General features: G+C 38.0%; 1 protein-coding gene across 3 annotated transcripts in view; it reads right to left on the bottom strand.

Moving 5' to 3' along the window:
* Positions 1–19,861, bottom strand: part of LAMA3 (laminin subunit alpha 3) — a 114,033-nt gene that overhangs the window by 729 nt on the left and 93,443 nt on the right. For all 3 annotated transcript variants that reach the window (XM_085220893.1, XM_085220894.1, XM_085220895.1), the window contains 24 exons: positions 19,095–19,236; positions 18,463–18,562; positions 17,860–17,976; positions 17,597–17,776; positions 16,575–16,717; positions 15,382–15,558; positions 13,300–13,451; positions 13,039–13,201; positions 12,423–12,556; positions 11,818–11,968; positions 10,386–10,505; positions 9,337–9,461; positions 8,893–9,013; positions 7,580–7,720; positions 6,688–6,818; positions 5,691–5,822; positions 4,625–4,769; positions 4,175–4,338; positions 3,598–3,787; positions 2,811–2,960; positions 2,159–2,318; positions 1,897–2,024; positions 606–699; positions 144–263 (listed from right to left, as the gene is read on the bottom strand). In XM_085220893.1, the coding sequence (XP_085077019.1) occupies positions 144–263; positions 606–699; positions 1,897–2,024; positions 2,159–2,318; positions 2,811–2,960; positions 3,598–3,787; positions 4,175–4,338; positions 4,625–4,769; positions 5,691–5,822; positions 6,688–6,818; positions 7,580–7,720; positions 8,893–9,013; positions 9,337–9,461; positions 10,386–10,505; positions 11,818–11,968; positions 12,423–12,556; positions 13,039–13,201; positions 13,300–13,451; positions 15,382–15,558; positions 16,575–16,717; positions 17,597–17,776; positions 17,860–17,976; positions 18,463–18,562; positions 19,095–19,236 (3,380 nt within the window). The remainder of the gene's footprint in view (positions 1–143; positions 264–605; positions 700–1,896; positions 2,025–2,158; positions 2,319–2,810; positions 2,961–3,597; positions 3,788–4,174; positions 4,339–4,624; positions 4,770–5,690; positions 5,823–6,687; positions 6,819–7,579; positions 7,721–8,892; positions 9,014–9,336; positions 9,462–10,385; positions 10,506–11,817; positions 11,969–12,422; positions 12,557–13,038; positions 13,202–13,299; positions 13,452–15,381; positions 15,559–16,574; positions 16,718–17,596; positions 17,777–17,859; positions 17,977–18,462; positions 18,563–19,094; positions 19,237–19,861) is intronic.

The following is a 19,861-nucleotide window of genomic DNA, read 5'->3' as shown; positions in this document are numbered from 1 at the left end:
CAAGAAGGATTTTAAAGATGAACTAATGTGAAGCTCTCAAAAGAGGAAGAACGATGTAGGACTGAATGCATGAACAGAACTTTTGTTTCAGAAAGGAAGAAAAGCTAGTAGATACATTAAAAAACAAAGCAGCAATAATTTACCTGGAATTTTGCCGAAGTAGAGAGGCTGATGCACATATTCAGGAGAGAAAGGTGGATGTCCAATGGTGTAGTTACTCTCTGTGCCTACTTCTAGCTGCACAGTGTTCACCTTCTGAGAGACTGCAAAGAAACAAGTAAATGAGAGCTCTTTCTCAACTCTATTGAAGAATCAACCAGCTAGGACACTATTTTAAACCAGCATGAAAAGTCTTAAAATTTAACTTGTAGGAAAAATAGATTTCATTTCAATTCAAAGTCAGATTGACACATCTAGGTATTCTGGGGCTAAATTCAGCCAAAAAAAGCCCTCTTATGTAAAGCCTTGAATTAATACAAAACACATTGTTCTTAAGAGTGCTTTAAGAATAAGAGAAAAAATGATGAACTAAAAATCTGTGCCTGCAATGCTCTGTGCTCACCCTTCTTTCCAAGTTTCAGAAGATCTGGTGTGATACAACATACCTGTGATTGTATGCCACTGTCCATTAGTCAGAGATTGCTGAGGTGTGACTGATGTCTGGAATTCTCCAGCTCTACCACTTCCAGCAGCAATGACCTGTAAAACAGTTTGGGGTTAAGTTACCGCAAAGAAAGGAACAGAAAAATACAGTAATTTAAGTAATTTATTGAACTTGTGGAGGGCTAGGTTTCACTGAGTTTAAGAGTCAGTCATTGTATACCTATTCCAGAAGTTCTCCTAGCAGAATCTCAGGAACGAATATTTTACAAGCTTTAAAAGCAAAAATACATCTTACAAAATGGTTTTAATGGTTTTGAAATAATCTCTCTGCATCAAAGTCTTTTCTTCTACACCTACTTTTCCATTCCCAAAGCAGTCACCTACACACTTCACATCTCCAGAGAGAATCACTGCAATATATTTCTCTGGACCTTCACATAATTTGGTCTACTTGTAATTCACTCAGGAAGCTTGCAGCCTGATTACTTACTATGACATCTCCAACAAGAATCTGCTTGTGTTTTCTCACATCTTTCTCCTTATTCCTTGTAAGCAGGCTATTTGTCATCAACATCCTCCTCTGTTTTGGTAATGGCCAAGTAGCTGATATGCTGAAACCTGTTTTCTATCAGGTTCCTCTGATGGTGTTTCATTGACCTGTTATTACTTCCTATTGCATCCTATCCATGCTAACAGCCAGCATGAATCTAAGTTACTGCTGAAAAAGAGTGTCTGATCTCATCCATAAGTGCTTCCCAGCTGTTGGTGCCCCTGCTTCTATGTGCTTTTGTGTTCTGTTGAGCAGAGACATCTTTTTATTTACAGGTCTTTACAGAACCAAGCACAATGGTTTTGTGGTCCAAAATTCAGATTCTGAGGCTATCACATTATAAAAAAATGCCAAAATAAAAAAAAAAAATCAACATTTTGACACACCTGGCAACTAGAGAAGTAGCTTGGAAGCAAATCTGGGAGACACAGTTTTGTATAGAGTATGATCCCACTAGATTATACAGTATCAAGAAAAGCCTGAAAAAATGAAGACTGTGCCCTCCTGCTAATAGGTGAAGAAAACGTGTGAGCTAGTGTGCACACAATGGAATCTGGTAGTGTAGGCACAGAGACAGGTTAAATGCTTAATTTTCTATGCAGTGATTTTAAACCACTCTAAAGAAGTTGTTCAGTGTTAAACCTGGAGACAAACATAATATATAAGCCCAGAGTTCAAAGTCAAAACTCCTCCCTGCTGAATGAGGGTAATACAGCTGTAACGGAATCGCAGCCTGTTCTTACCTTTCCTTCTTTCATGTAAATAGTCAAGTAATTGCCTGGCTTGGTTCCAGAATGGAGGAGTACACCTGTTGAACTCCCTGGACGAATGGCAAATACAATCCTAAAATCTAAGCTCATTTGCAAATTACCTGTGGAGAGTTAAAGAGTGGATAGAGGAATAACTGGAAATCATCATAAAAATACATACAGAAAACATCCTTCTACACTCATACACACACATTTAAGGCGTAATTCTATACAACATAACCTCTACATAGCTTACCAACAGCAACGTATCCTCCTTCCTTAAAGAAATGAATCCCCATCTCCATGGGAGCATCCAGGCAGGGAAGCACATCCTTTTTTTGCTGAGGTGCGTTCATGACTTTTCCATTCATTTTAAAATTCCTCAGGCAACCCTTGAAACTCTTCATTGGTATATTCTGAAACCATGTTTCAAAACATGAATACCAAAGCATGATGGCCATCTTTTTAGTAAGACTACCCATTAGATCTTTTGTATTGTTGGACTATAGACAGCCACCTATCATTAAGGTACCTAAACCCCAGTTTGATGCAGTGAAAAGACACCTGGCAATTAAAAGTGCTTTAAACATTACAGTAAGAGCTGAATTTGAGTTGATGTAACTCCTGCTTGCAGCACAGATATTTCCTAATGATGTTTCAGCGCAATGGGAGTTGTGAGATCTCAAGTACAACGTTTCCTAAAAGGCTGTTTATTTTAACTTGTCTTAATTGTCTAATTCTTAAAGTAAAAGGAGCAACACACATTTCACGTTAATATTCAGGTGCTCAGTCAGTGCTTGGAAATGTCTACTAAAGCTTTTCAACACGGAAGTCCTTCATATTAACACTTGTGCATGTAATCAGTACAGCTTGGGGAGTGTGTAGAGGTGCCTGCATCAGCTCTTTACCTGTCTTTTCAGCAATGGTGGCCCTCCCAGGTAGACTGGTGGCTTAATGTCAGCGGTGGAATCTCTTGCTAATCTTCCTAATCTTCCATGCTGAGCCCTCAGACCATCAACAACCAGGAGGACATTCTCCCCATCTCTGCCACATACCACCTTTTAAGGGTACAAAAATAATAGAATGAGAAAAACCCAATGCCAGTGAAAGCCATTACAGCTAGTGTACCAAACAGCAACTGAAAAACTGTGCTTTTAAAAAGTGAATCATAGACAGTACAGAGAGAATATTTTCAGGATAATCTGAAACTAGCAAAAGTAGAAATGGAAGGGGATAAATAAGATACTTCAACTGAATATCAAGATGATTTAAAAACCAGGAGCATCTTGCAAGTCAATCATTCAGATTGTCAGAGATTTGGATTCTGGTCATCTTGCTGGGGCTTGCAAATGGAGTCACTCCACATTCCACACACTCCACACACACTGTGTGTGACTGAAATCAGAATTCTGCCTGACCCAAACACCTCACTGTATTCTGCATCTTCGTGATCTGTTTAGGAGATGTTGAAATATTTAAACTGAAAATAATGGTGAGACTATCAGTCTCTGCAAGTTCTCTCATAACAGAGACCTGTCAGTCACATAAGCTTCAAGGCAAATGAACTGACTTCAGATCACCACAAGGAACACTTTCACTTTTTTCTTCCATGTCTCTACCTAATAACTTAGAAATTCAGACTGTGCCTGCTGAACGCTACTCATGGTTTAACGTGGTTCGTGTCATACTACTTACAGTATGCCATTGTCCATCATTGTATTTAACACTAGTTTTGATTTTGATTCGTCTTCTTCCAGAACCAAGCGAAAAGACAAAACGTCCTTTTGAAATGTGGAGAGCTGTGTAAGAGTTCTCAGACTTTCCTTCCATAAAAATTATTAATCCTCTTGATGATCGAGTTCGTATATCCACAGAAAAATGTAACCTGTAGCGGAAAGTAAGCATACTCAAACACATGTCTATTTTGTCAGGTGTTGTATTCTCCCTGTTCACCAGAAAAGCACCAGTGAAACTCAATTTGCGAAATGCAGAAGACATTTTGGGTGGAATCACAGTGTTCTGTGTGAATTAAAGTTGACTTACTCAGGCTTAGAACTTGGCATCAATATGCACCATAGCTGCCCACCATATCCAAGCCAATCTACATAGTGTGGGGAAGTATGGAAAAAGAAAATCCTGAACCTGTACAATCACTATTCTGTTGTGCCAAAAGATGTAAACAGAACTAAGAATCCTGGCTTTTAGCACTTACAGATTCAAGCAGCTTTGAAGATTCAAGTATTGGAAGGTGAAGAGATAATATTTGTATTACCTGTCCATAGGTGCAGATGAAGAAAACATGTAGGATATAAAACTGTTGGGGGTGTTTCCAAGGAGATATGCCTCACTGTTGACATTTAACTGAGTTAATAAAGTATAGTTTTGCTGGTCATGCTGTACATTAGGATACATCAAACGATCAAAGTATTTTTCATCCTGGGAGACAGAATCAAAACATTTTACTATGGGTGAAGATAAAATAATAAATTTGATCTACACAAGAATTTCGAACTGAGGCAGTCAGTGCCCTTCTCTAAATGACAGAGAAGCTGTTCTCATTCTTGAGCAAGTATAGATTTTGTGTGGAACTTCAACACAAAGAGAAACTGATTCAGAAGTGAGATGGAAGGCAAAGAGTAATATAGGGGTCTATAAATCATGGCTGTGCAGACAAAGCCTCAGCATCAACACAGAGTGAAGACGACAGTAAAAACAGGCATACCTTGAGCATCTTAAACCTGAGTGGATTTTTGAATTCTTTCAGCAGCATTGGTTCAAGGTTCTCATACTGGTGGCAAGCTCCAAGGGATACATCAGTCTTTGCAGTAAAATTCATGAGATTTTGAACCTCAGGGAGCTGACCTGTCCTAGAGTGATGAAAGCGATAAGTTCTGTGACACAGTATACCTTTACTCTAATGTAATCAACTACATACTGTAAAACTGTGTTCTGTACAAAATGGATTTCCCAGTGACCTGATGTTAAAATGCCAATTTTCATCTTTTGATGAAAAATTTACATTCAACACTGCAAAAAGTATTCCCGTTTGTCCTACTTCTGCCCATTTCCTTTTAGGCTTAAAAACAAAACAAAAAAATAATCCGAATTATGATGCTTCCTTCTCATCTCTTCTAAACACACTCTTCTGTACTAAAAGATATCTACTTAAACAGAAATGAGCATTAATAAAAGCAGTCTTGATTTCTGGAGCAGACAATGAAATTTTACTCGTTACTATGTGCATAGCCAGGCAGATCAAGGAAAAAAAAGGAAACAGTAATTTACCCCCTGTGCAAATTAGACATTGTAGTGAGAGCTGTCAAAGCATAAGGCCCATCACAACTTAATAAGCAGTTCTGGTACTAAAGCCAAATTATCAGAAAGACTGTCAACACCAATTTCCTTTGTGAATAAAGAATATTATTAAATAATACTATCATTTTATAGGTCACACGGAGCATCTTTAATGATTAAATTACAAAATACTTTACAATCGAGAAAACGCAGTGAAACTCCTTGCCCGTCATTTTCTGTGAGAAGAGTGGTAGAGCTGGGAGCAGAACCTGAACTTGTTTCAGACAAAAATTCCACTACATATGAACAGCAGATTTAATTACAAGTTGATTGACTGTCTGGATTAGAAAATACTATGGGGCAACAGAGTTAAACATTCATGAAGGTTTCATACATGTAGAAGAAAAGCAATTTAGAAAAAAGTATCTTTCATGTGATTTGAAAAGGAACACAAGACAAAAAGCTATGGAACTGAAATCTACCAGGCCAAGTACCTTTCTATAAAAACATTTGAGATGCAACCTTCAAAATCATCTCCACCAAATCTTATAGGTTGAATGAACGTCTGTGACTTCAGAAAGTCAAATGATTTTGAATCAAGATCATCATCAACCAGCAGTTTTACTCTGAAAAAAAGGCAAAGAAAAATAAGCATGAAACCTAAAGAAATACATCCATGAATTTGAATGAAATATATATTTAAAAAAGAAACATTTGACTGATGTGTTTTCTCATTACATTGTAAATACACTAGAGCTTCATTTGTTTACTTTTAGGATTCTTTCCATAAAAATTTATACTGCAATTAACTTATGTGAAATTACTCTGCTTTTTGGTGGTAGATATTGAGCAAGGGCTGTCTTTAGTCCTTCAGTCCTACAGTGAAATCCTGATCCAAATGAAATTCTTGAAAACTCTCACTGACAGCTACAGGATAAGATTTTGTTCTTTGTATCAAAACGGCGCACTTAACACATTAGCAGCAGCAAGTACAGATAATGTTGAAAGTTATAATTATCCAAAGTTACAATTATTCAAAACTTTCCTCTGTAATGAGCACTTATTTCAATTTATGTGTGGCACAGAAATCAATGAGACTTAGGAGCTTTCCTGTAAATTTACTTTTCTGATATCTATGAAATAGATCACGACTGAAAAAACAGACAATATTAGCTTCTTCTCTGGACCTTTATCCTGGACGTATGTTAGATACACCCCTAACTTACAGTGATATATGTAAAGGCTATGGGGAAGTGGAAGAGCTTCAAAGCTCCAGTTTAACAAGTAGACAAAACTCAATAAACAAGACATGCATATTGATGTCAGCTGAAACATCACAGATACTTATACGCACACCCACTGTCCAAAAATCTCCTTTTGCTTCATTATTTCAGCATGCTCTGCTCCTGTATACCCAAATTACAAGTCAGACAACATTTTAATCTTTCTCCAGTTACAACATAAAACACTCAGATAAAGGACTGGACTCACATGTCAGCTTTTCTTGTTACTGTCACATAATGCATTGACCCATCTTCATACTCCTTCTTCACTTTCATTTCATTCTCTCCTATCTTTGCATTTACAAAGCCAGGGCTCAGATAGATAGTAAGAATATTAGGCTAAAAAAGAATTGCACAAAATAATCCTTAAATGCAGATGCCTTTAGTTCTTAATTATATCATCATTAATAAAGTTCTCTGTGGTCTCTTGTGGAAGAGAAATTTTCTTAGACTGAAACGGCATTTCACAGTCATCTAGTACCAGATTTTACTTCCAGTTCTTTATGATTAATATAGTTCACATTTTAAAGCTCTCTCTTAAATGACCAAGTAGTTATTTAAAATACTTCTTTGAATTGTTTTTACAATAACCAGAGGACTCAGTTTTTCTTTTCTTAAATATCAAGTGTGTACTTCCATATCTACTCTTCCAGCCAGCAGGAATGATGTTCTGCTTGAACCTTCCTGCTTTTTGACAGGTCATGACCCAAATCAGCCTTTTCCTCTGCATATCAGATCACAGTATCATTTTTGCATGGGCAGAAGGCCAGTTTTACTCAGAATATTTCCAGCCAACTGTATTAGGCAACAGTTACCTTATTGGGATGGGGGTGCTATGATACAGAATGCTCAAGGTTAAGGATCAGTTACTTGTGAAATTAGCTGTTGTATGAATGAAGAAATTGCCAGAATGAATTTCTCCGGCCTACGACATGCAAGATGACAGCATCTAGAGATGTTTATACCAGCTATTTCTTGCCTTAAAATATGGGAATCTATGTACAACTTAGTAGTGATGACAAACTGACATGGTCACAGACAAACATGACTGATCCAGAAATAAAAATGAACACATATTCTAAGCTGAACATGTTTCATACCCATAGATTGTAACTTAAGAGTGTTCCAGTCGATGTCATTGTTCGAAAGCCAAAGCCAACTTGGAAATCTCTGGGAAATGGGAAACTCGCCGCACTCAGGCTCAGTGTGCCCTTCTTGGAAAAAGCTGCAGATCTGACAAGCTGAAAGAGAGAACAATTTCAGTATTTTTCCTTCCAATCTGAGGAATTGGCAATGGGGGACAACAAAAGCACTATTCAACATAATTGCAAGCAGCTCCAACCTGAACTAGACACAAGGCAAACTGCAAGTACAAAATTCCAGTATAGAACAGACAGACTGAATGCATGCCAGTATCATTAACTCTGATGTACAAAGCTCTACAGGGAGATGAGGGCAGCTGAGCACAACACATCATTCATCTCTACTGTTTGCATTGACAGGAGAGTTTGTTTGTTTGTTTGTTTTGTTTTTAAGTTTTCACATTTGAGAATGCAAAAGTGAGCAGCTGGAGGAATGGTTTGTACACATTGAGCTATGTAGATGATCTACGTATCTGAGGCTATATGAGTCATAGGACAGATCATACCTGGGCCTTTATGAACAAAATGCTTTTTAATACATAGGAGGTTATACAGACACAGAAAGAGAAATAAGGCTAGATCTTCTGCACAGAGAAATAACCTGTATAGTAATTGGTTTGTGAAAGGTTTAGATTCCACAGAGGGAATGAAAATGTCAGGACAGTGCCATAGGAGAAAGAACAAATGTGGTCATGCACCACATAAATGGCAATAGGTAGAAGCAGACATGTTAATTTTCATTTCTCCACGCAGCATTGGGTAAGACAACACTGAAAAAGCCACACTGTCCCATTTTAAAAGGAATGTGACAAAACTCATGGGTGTACAGGAGATTTCACAACACATGAGTGGAGCAATTGCTTTTCTATGAGAGACTGCAGTGGAAGCTTAGCTCTGTCAAGGAAAAAAGATTGAGAAGTGACTTAATTATGAAGCACAAGCACCTCAACGAGAAGAAAGATCCTAAGAATTATTAAGTGACTACATATTCTGGCCCAATCAGTAACAGCAACTGGAGGCCAACAAATGTAAATGTGAATTCTTAGTAGTATACAGTATTAAGAGGATGGACTATGTACTGGAGCAAACTATCACAGCAGGAGTGCAGGCTCCTTTCTCTTTGTATCTTCACACTACAGTTGGTTTCTTTCTTTACCATCACTTGATAACCAAGGGTGGTTTTTGATATGAGCAAGACAATGTCCAGGTTTTACAGACAAACCAGAGTCTATGAACTTTACCAAACGTTTTGAAAGAATGCTTTTACTTACCTTCCAGTCATCTGAACATTTTTTGCTGACACCAACAGTCTCATCAAAAACAACAGATGCAGTCTTTGGGTTTTTCACATTCTTCATACAGCCTCGGAACGGAGGTACGGTTATATCATAGCTGGTTTCAGGGAGTGGAAGGAAAAAGAGTTCAGTAGCCTGCTATTTCAAAACAGATACCAGTACAGCAGCAATGCTGGCAATACAACAACAACAATTGCTAGCAATATAAGAAATAGAAAAATAAAACGAGTAATCTTTATTGCATAAACATACTTCATACTGATAAAACTTGCTCCACAGGGCACACTCAAACTCACCATTAGCCAAAAATCACAGATTATGATTGTGATACATAATACAGAGCATGAAAGAACTTGCCTAAGGAAGGAGTTTAAATGGACTTACCACACAAAGTACTACAGTCTTTTTATAGCTACTCACCGTTTCCGTAGAGAAGATGGAATTCCACCGAGATAATATTTAGTGAAATCAAAGACTTTAATGTTGGCTGTAATATCAGAGCTGACATGAACAATATTCTTATTTCGGGCAATCAATATTCTGATCTGAAATATGTGAACAATGAGAATTACTTCACTTACTAGGAACAAAATTATTAAGCATATTACATTCAAAGAGCAAGATATAGCAGATTACATTTAAAGAGTAGGACACAATTTTTTTTTTCCTCCTCTTGTTTACTATTGCTCTGAACCAGAATAGCAGCACTAGTTCAGAGGTACTTGGCAAAATTTAGGGATTTAGTCAAAGCAAATGCCTACACAAAATGCTCAACTATTCAAATAAGAGGTGAAGTTTATTATACTTAGATGAGGTGTATTTTTAGGACAACGTTCCTAATTTCAAACATTGCCTTCCACTTGCAGTTGAAGATTCAGGAACTGCTGCCTCCTGCAAAGGCTGGATCAGTCAGCTGACTGGAGGCAACAGCCCAGAGTAGCATTAAGATTTCTTCCAGCAGTCACTGCAGCCTGCACTACTTTTAGTTGGAAATGTAAGAAGGGGAAGGGGGAGAAGAAATCAAAATAGCAATCAGAGATTTTAACAATGTCTTTAGGATTTCATGTTAGTAGCTCTACAAAACAGCCAGACTGAAGCTAAGTAAGTCAGCAACAACACAAAGACTTTGAAAAAGTAACCTCTGTTACTGTTAAGTAACCTCTGAAGAAATACACCTTTATATGGTAAAAAGCACGAACTTAAGTATTAAAATAACGTTGGTGTGTGCCATGATCACAGATCTCTTCACATAAAGCAATGTTCTGTCACAAAGGGCTTCATCCTTTGGAGACTGCTCTATTAAAACTAAATTTACTCACAGGAAAACATAACAGTAAATAGTAAAAGCTTTCATCCGAACTAATCCTCAACACAAAACTTGACAACAATTCTTTACGACAGAAGGTTTAGCTTGAAGAGAATTTAGATTTCCACAAACAGCAATCAATCAGTTGTTTAAAATGACTTACTTGTTTATACATCCCATCATTTAAAGTCACATTGTTTTCTATTTCTTTTGGAAGCTCAGCGTCAATTTTGTATCTAAAAACCGGATGGCCATTTTTAATAAGGACACTGATGTATTGATCCTGCAGCAAGAAAAAGCACAAACTGTTCAACATTTCATATCAGTGTCACATGAACTATTGTAATGAAGCTATCTAGCTGATTCAATCTTATTCTGGTTAAAAGCATAAAACCAAGCACAGTGAAACTTAGAAGACTAATTTTAAATACTTAAAAAACCTTACAAACAGATCTAGTATCAGCTCAAGATGTAGTTGTCAAATCTCTAGAGGACTTTTTCTCATTTCAGGATGTTTACTGATTTTCTTTTTACCTCAACAGAATTTGGATATTACTAAACGATATCACAGTAATAGTTATCATTCCTATAATACTATTACATAAGCAGAATCACTACTGTTCTTCAGCAATTTTCATAGGTATAAGTGACCGTGGTGTCACCATGTCACTTCCTATGTTCTCCCTTAGTCTAGATTCGAGAAAAAAAGCACTTGCACTTCTGGTGGATTTCAGTATTTTGAGACTGGTTTGATTCAAAGTTGCACCCTCCCTGTGTCACCCAAGTCCAAATCCTGTGCACTGCCTATCAGAAGAGCTACTTAGAACAATTTTCAGTTAGCTTTGTCAAAGTCAGTATTCAGCAATTGAACACCCAGCAGAATCTACTCATCTGCCATTTGAACTAAGATCACAGTTTCAAGCAACTTTACCGAAGTTACTAGGGCTGCTCTGAAAGTAATGCCTCCTATTTTATGATAATGGCCCACAACATCAGAGGAAAGCAATGATCCTTCTGGATTTCCTAATACCCAGACATCAACTCTGACTGCTCCATCGCAAGGCTAACCAAGATGAAGGTTCACACCTCCAAAGTCACGCCAGAGAAGATGGCAACCTTTCTCCTGCAACACAATAACACCAGGCCTCATACCAGTTTGAAGACTGTGGAGCACATTGCCAAGCTTGGCTGGACTGTCCTACCACCCCCACCATATAGTCCAGATTTGGCATCTTCTGACTTCAACCTGTTTAGGCAGATGAAAAATGGATTGCATGGGCAATATCTTCCTAGCAACAATGCTGCCATAGCAGTTGTGAAACAGTAGGTCACCTCCACTGGTCCAGATTTTTATAAGCACAGCACGCAGATTCTTGTTCATTGCTGGCATCAGTGCATGTTAAAAAATAGTGTTTCGTAGCTGAGAATTTTCTCTACTAAATAGTGTTATTGTGCTCTTAGTAGCTGCTGTTGCAGTTTCCATGGAAGCTTTACTTTCAGATCAACCTACGTGTAAGTAAATCTAATGTGTTCTCATGTAAGTGAACTTTTAAAATAACTTTAGACCTCTAAACAAGGCAGAAGCATTTCATTACCTCATTTGCTGCAAAAAACACTATGCCTTCATCTGCAGTAGTCTGAATTGTCTGCTCGTAGCGTATTGGTACATTTGCATTTGTTTCTTTAGATGTGACGCTGGCATAACCTGTGCCTTCAAAATAGCTTTGGTCAGACTCTTCTTTATACCTATAATAATTCAGTGTTACAGGTGTGAATATACAAGAGTAAAATCTACTACCACATGGACTTACTGTCATTAACATTCTTAAAAAACTGAATTTAAAGCATTTAGTACAGAGCCACTAACAGGGTCAGCTTATCTAATCCATCCAAGCAAAGACAAAAAAAACCTTCCACTGGCTTCTATTAATTTTACATATGATCTTTAGAGAGGAAAAACCTGATTTTAAAATAATTAGTGATTTACTTTATCATTTAAATTGTTGTCCAATGGACTGAGATTGCTGTAGATGTGAATCACGCCAACTCTGATGATTTCCTCTATGATACGTATTAATGATTAAGACTTAGGAAAAAAAAATCATTCATGTAACTACTGTGCTTATGCTTCTGGATGTTAAAAGACACAAAATTCTGATAAAGTCACAGAACCATCAGTCTCTCTACCTCTGTATCGTACCTTCTGCAGGGTTGCACTTCAGTGGTATTGAGATTAAATGTCCTCTTGAAGTTGTAAAGACTGATAACATTCTCATTTAAGTTGTCCAATTCAATGCAGCCTTCATAATGAGGATAGTCTAGTTTACGTGGAGGCTGAAAAACAGTGTTATTAAAAAACATGCTGTTAACATCAGCTGACAAAATTTTACATTGACATGTGACTGCTAGGACTTATTGCAAATATTAGTAAGACACAGAATGTGTCATTCTAACATTAAGAAATTATTGTATCTCTGGACATAATAACCAAACCATCTGATACCACCCCAGGAGCACTGCAGCACAATTTAAAGCAGAATCATATGAGTGAATTGGGGAGAGTACTCAGCAGGCTGGCAGGTTTCGTGGCGTGCTTGGAAGAATAAAAACCATCATATTCCCTTCTTTGATTTCCAGCAAACTGCAAGCCAGGCAGCTTCTGCAGGAAGTAGCATTTCTTTGCGCTCACCCTATTCCTGCTGGCATGATCAAACTTTTATAGTCTTTGAAAGACTGCTAATTCCAACCTTTAGTTATAAGAGTAACAGAATGATTTACACAGAAATCTCTTCAAAAGACTGAATGACTCTTTGTACCCTAAAATCCGCTGGGTATCCTCCAACATAGAAGACAACAGTGCTTGGATCAAGATTTAGGAGAGTGTTTCCATCTCCACTATTTGCAGTCAAAGGCTTTTCAAACACTGGAGAAGTTGATGTTGCTGCTTTGATGTAATTCAGCTTCACGTACTGGTAAATTCTAAAACCAAAACAAGCAGGCAGAATATCACACCACACTAATAAAAGATATTCCAAGCAAGTTTTGGAAAAGACTGTTGTGTGCTATGGATCTTATACCTTTCAAGCTTAACTTGATCCATAATGGCTTCCTCAGTGTCACTTTCCATCACAAGAGGTTCCACAACAACTTCTGCTTCACGATCTCCCAGGTTATAGACACAAGTGAGATGACCATCCTTTACTGCCATACCAATATACCCCTTAGAAGCCTAAGAACAGCAAAGCAAATAATCATTAATAAATGACTAATGTTAGTGAAGTTAGAATACAACAGCCCTTTCTCAGGGACACCATCATACTGTGAATGAGTCATAAAGCAATCTGCCTGCCCAATGATGAGAATTTTATTAAGTTTACCAGTTTTTTTCTGGGAATAATAAATAGTTTGGAGAAAAAGAGACCAGCAGGTTATTCATTGCTCTCTACAAATTCCCGAGAAGGGGAAATGGACGAGAAGGTACCAATCTATGATTCTATGAATCTTTTGTCACTAGTAAGCAATGATAGGATGCGTGGAAATGGCACAAAGCTGTGCCAGGGAACATTCAGACTGGACATTAGGAAAGAAAATGATTTACTGTGAGGACAGACAAACACTGTAACATGCTTTCTCACAAGGTTGTTGATGCCCCATGCCTGTTTGTGTTCAAGTGGTATTTGGATAATGTCCTTAATAATATGCTTTAACTTCTGGTTAGCCCTGAAGTGTTCAGGCAGTTGGACTCAATGATCCTATCAGGCCCCTTCTGTTTTAACTATTTTATTCTATTCTAAATTGTAGTCAGATGTGCTGTGCTACCTTAATGAATGATGCATCGCACTGATTCAGAGAGTATGGTTATAAATTAACTGAAGAGACATGCATGGCTTTTTATGTTTGTAACATAAAAAAGCTATAAAAGTTAAGGTAGTTCTCAATTCTATAACATCTTCCAGCTAAAGCCATGAAAACATGGCTTTACTAAAAATTTAGATGCAACATTCATGAAATAAAATAGATGCTAGGAACAGCACTCAGTCAACACTCAGTTCCTACTAAGTTGACTTAGAATCATGGAATCACAGAATGGAGAAGACCTCCAAGATCATCCAGTCCAACCACCCAATTACCACCAATATTTCCTCACTAAACCAATTTCCTTAGTATCCCATTTACCATTTCTTGAAAGCCTCCAGAGATGGAGTCTCAACCACCACTCTTCACAGCCTGTTCCAGAGCCTCATCACTCTTTCAGAGAAGAAATTTTTCCTAATGTCCAACCTGAAATTCATCTGGAACATCTTGAGCCATTCCCTCTAGTTCTACCACTAGTTATGAGGGAGAAGAGGCCTACTCCTACCACACCACAACATCCTTTCAGGCAGTTGAAGAGAGCAATAAGATCTCCCTCTGAGTCTCCTGTTCTCCAGACTGAACAATTCCAGTTACTCCAGCCATTCCTCATGAGACTTGTGCTCCAGACCCCTCACAGCTTTGTTGCCCTTCTCTGAATAGGACATCCTTTTTATCAGGGAATAAAAAGGTGAGAGTCTATATAGCATAACTACTTTTATCAGCTTTCTGTATATGAATGAGACTCACTAGAGAAACAATTGCAAACAAGAACTGAAAACACATTGTTAGGAACCTCGTTGCAGGATATTTTTAAAATGATGGTTCCTGAGCAAGCACGAATGCACAAGCAACTCTGTATTATTCTGCATATTCAGAAGAGAAATTAAGAGCTGAAGGGGAACTGACCCTTTTTTTTGTAACCAGAAGAGAAACTCACAATCATATGTGCTACAATAAGAGCCAAAGAAGTGGGAGTAGGGTCATGTTGTTTGTGCTGACTACTGCAAAAGCTGATAGCTTTGACAAGACAGTATGATAATATTTATGACTGAGAAATAAATTCCAGAGGAGCTAAACAGCAAAATATCAAAGAGATGAGCAGTCAATCACTCAGTAAGTTGGCTTGCCAGTGGAGGAATGAACTATTCTTCACAAAATACTTATTCCACCACATAATGGCAATTATTAAAAAAAAGGCGGCTATCAGTGGCTATGAACTTCAGTCAAAAAAAATTCTCTCCCATCTAATCCTTAAAGCATGTTGCTTGTTCTAAAAATCAAATTACATTTTAGAATATACCTACATCTTTATTGCCCAGGTACAATACAAACTTATTTGATGCCCTCTGGGGGACACCTAATCTTTCCTGAGGTCTTTGGAGAAAAAAAGTAAGTGAAGTATAGGCTTTCAAATCTTCAAGGTTGCTTGGAGATCGAACCTCTACACCAGAGCTGCCATTGAACCTCATAGGAATAGCAACCTGTTAAGAAAAATAAAATTCAATATTTCAGAAGTATCTATTACTACTGCTTCTACTTATTTCACTATTCAATCGCTAAGTAACCTACCTACTACCAGTCACAAAAGATTTAGACTCTGATCATACCAAACAATATAACTAGGAAACAGAATGGATAATACTATATTCCATATTTTCAAAACTTAACACAGCACTTTTTTTTTTTTTTTACTCCAATCACTAACCAGCCTTAACCTCATTTCCATTGAATAATTGTTACTTTTACTACATGTAATGGAAAGGATGTGCCTTGTGGCTCTAAAGAGCAAGCCTATGAATTATTTACATGTCTACATACATACCTCAGTGCTTCATTTTTCTGGACTTGACTGTCTGTTGGAAATTGTAATGCTCCTCTGATAATAATAAATACATATCCTATTACTGCTACTTATAGTCACAAATTCTTCTCATACACTGCATGTTATTTGTGTTTACCTCAGTGATGTTTCTGCTGCCACCTGAGGCCATGCCAGCCATTGATACAACAACTACCGCAGTTGCTTAAATGGAGAAAGAGCAAGATGCCTATAGCTGATGCCTAAAATGTCAAGGCAGATGGAGAAACAAAAGCACAGGGCTGCAGGTTTTCTGGAAACGCCAGCATTCCACTGGCCACAAATGGGTAGAGATCCCTGCCTCTAAGGCTGCAGAGCTGACTCTGCCCCCTGCTGCCAAAGTCACCCCGTTGTAACTGAAAGAAAAATGGTTCTTGAATAAATAAGATCTGAAAATTGACCTGGAAAAATAGACTGTATGAGAAGGATGAAACTGGATGCTATTGCATCCACCCATTCTTACGTATGAATTACGCTTCTCATCAACATAGTAAATTTAAGTGCTGGGTTATGCTATTAAATTAAATTTATGTCTGATCCTTCATAAATGTTTTAACAAAATGATTTATAAAGAGGAACAAAAGCACTGCAGTGTCCAAAACACTAAGAACAAGCATGATTGCAATATTCAAGACAGACCTTATTTGCAGCATCTCTTGCCTGCTGAATCAGCTCTCTTATGCGGTTTACATTCTCAGAGATATTGCTTATTGGCATTAGCTGTTGGTTGATACTCTCAATCTTGCTGAACAGATCTGGAAGTTGGTTTGTCAGTTTTTTTACTGTAATGGGAAAAAAATCCACATCGTTAAAGGTAGAATGGAGGAGGAAAACATATATAAATATGGGATATGAATACGTAATAGAAAAGTAGTAGGGTGATAACAGAACTATTTTCATTAGGATAAGGGAGATAATAATGAGGATAACGAACAACAGGAATCAGGTCTGAGTGCATCCCCCCAAGTAGCATGTCCTTCTGCCACTGTTGGAGAGAGAATACCAACACAAGTGAACTGTTGGTCTGACCTACTGGGGCATATGTTACAGAATTCTTTGCTGCAAGGACACACTGCTGGCTCACATCCAATTTGCTGGATCCCCTGGTCCTTTTCTGCCGAGCTGATTTCTAGCTGGGTGGCTCCCAGCATGTCCTGGTGCCTGTGGCTCTTCCTCACCAGGTGCAGGACTTTCCTCTTCCGTTTTTTGAACAGCATGAAAATCCTGCCAGCCCATTTCTCCAGCCTGCAGAACCACTGCCTCTGGATGGCAGCACAATTCCCCTGGCATAACAGCCACACAGTTATACTATTTTAGTATATATATAGTTATATTCCCCACAGCATAACAGCCACAGTTTTGTGTCATTGGTAAAATTATTGAGGGTACATTTTACCCCACCATCCAGGTCATTCATGTTAAGTAGCATTGGAACCAGTATGGACTTCTAGGTACACCACTGATTACAGGCCTTCAAGTCTTCTGAAACGAGCCATGATATTACCTTTTAACACAGACTAATTCTCCTTCTGCAGTGCTTGCTCCTTCTGACTGGCAGTGGAGGAAGTTCACAATACTGGCTTAGATTAGATAGCCAATTTTTAGATGATTAGCAGTGACTAAGCAGATAGCAAGAACCCACAATAGAAAACAACACCAACCTGAATTGTTTGCTTCTGTCAATGCTTTACTGAAGCCAGCACTCTGTGTGCTTCCATAGGTACCCTTCATTTTTTCCACATCTTCCTGAATTGGGAGCAGTTCATCCAGTACATTAGTTGTCACGTCCTTGGCACTTTTTACCATGTTCTTTGCACTGGTGATGATGTTGTCAATGTCATCTGAAAGGCACAAAAATGCATGTGTAGATTCTTACAGTAACTGGTTAAAGAGGCAAAAGAGAAGTGAGGAGTAAATAACTGACCTCTGTTTATCCCATTGAGATTATTTTGCAGAGTAACAAGATCAATCTGTAGTGTGTTCTTCTTTCCATCAGTGATTCCAAGTCTTTGCTTTATGTCTTCGAGAGTTGGACCAATAGCTGCAAAACAGTGAAGGTCCTTTATGAACGTTATACAGAAATATCACCTCTGTGTTGGCTGGGTTGTGCGGCTTGAATGCACTGTAAAACATGTGCAGGTCTAAGGATTTGCTGGGCCTGAGTGCTGAAAAGGAGTATAGGTAGCACAATAAAGGTGAGAAGTTCACTTTCTAGTCTTTTTATTCTTAGAAAAAAACATCACAATGTGTCCCACAGTAATGGAACTATCCTCTTCTGATAAAATACATGCTACAGAGCTTTGTAGAACTGTGAAAATTTGTGATTTAGTGAAAGTTTCTGATGTTGACCCATCATGCTGGAGGTATTTAAAAGATATGTAGGTGTGGTACTTCGGGATGTGATTTAATGGTAGAATTACCAGTGTTATGTTGATGGTCGGACCTGGTGATCTTAGAGGTCTTTTCCAACCTAAATGATTCTATGAGTCTATGATAACATTTCTATTCTCACTTTATTTCTCAGTACCTTTCAATGTCCTTTCAGTATCCTGTGCTTGATTCAAGAGCGTACTGCTCTCAGCTTTCAACTTTGCAGCTTTTCCTGATAGGTCTTCTCTCTTCACAGTCTGGTCATAGAAGCACAGGATTGTAAGACTGCTTTAATAATTATTCTGACATTCAAAGAATAAAAGAGAAAGCTCAATCCAGTTTTATAAAAACAGCTATAGAAAGACAGTGATTTTATACAAAGAACAATACCTTAAAAAACAATTAGCTGTTAGATGCTAATCCTCTGCTGAAGAGCTTATGTGTATTACTAGTGCAAAGTAAAAGAGAATAGCTGAAAGAGCTCTCAATGATCACTGGGTTTGCCTCATTCATCACTCTATTTTGCACTGAAATGGACAAGAAGCATTCAGATGGACAGCCTCATCAGAAAGGCAGTAGCAAGTCTGAATTGTGCTGGAGCAAGACAAATTCATGAATGTGAAGAATAGCAGCTTCCCCATATAATGGCCACAAATCAATACAACATAGCAGGACACAGAGGACTTCAATTTTGGTGCTTCTCAGAGAGTAGAAAAGCAAAAACAAAACAAACAAACAACATATATACACATCATTGTACCATTATTTTAGCTGCTTGTAGGTACTTACTGATAAAGCTGAGTCAGCTGCACTCCCAGCTTTGTTGGCTGCTTCCTCTGCAGCTTTGATGGCATTAATAATATTGTCATATGCAGTAGAAGCTTCCACAGCACAGCCTACCAGCTCATCCTTCCTGGCATTGTTCTTTATTCTGTGGGGACAAGGGTGAAAAAATGTAGTCTTCTACAAAGACTGTAGACTATGAGAAGAGATCTGAATCAAGTATTTTCTAATTAATGCCAATACAGGAAACATTTTTCATTTAGAACTTTGATTTCAAAATAGAAAATTTCAATATACAAAATGATTCTTCAGAACTTGGAAGAGTTCAGTACTTGGAAAAAATGGACTGTAAACCTCCAAACAGTCAGTCTTTAACTGATTTGGATGGGGAATATTGCCCAGGGCACAACACCAATAAGCCTCCTTCATTCCAGCTTCCCAAATACAGGTCAGCTCAGAGGAGCTAGAGAACAGTGGCTTCCAGATGATCTCGGGCTGCTTCAGTACTCTACGGAAGTGGTAGATGACACACACAGTGAAGCAGCTTCAAGATCACTTGTGTTTTTGCCAAAGAAACAGTGCATGAGCTCTGGAGCCAGAAACAACAGACAATTCTAATTGGTGTGATGACAAAATGCAAACAACTTGCACAGAAAAAAAAAATTAGGATTTCACTTTCTTTCATTTTGTCCTGATATACTGTGAAAGGCCTCCAAAACCTCACTCATATTTCCAACATAAAGTACAAGTAAAGGAGAAATAGCAGATTCATA

Source organism: Meleagris gallopavo, chromosome 3 (genome assembly GCF_905368555.1).
Source record: "Meleagris gallopavo chromosome 3, MGAL_WU_HG_1.1, whole genome shotgun sequence".
In the NCBI taxonomy this organism is placed as follows: domain Eukaryota; kingdom Metazoa; phylum Chordata; class Aves; order Galliformes; family Phasianidae; genus Meleagris; species Meleagris gallopavo.
Note: the sequence above shows the minus strand (reverse complement) of the source record. Positions and strands in the feature narration are given on the sequence as shown.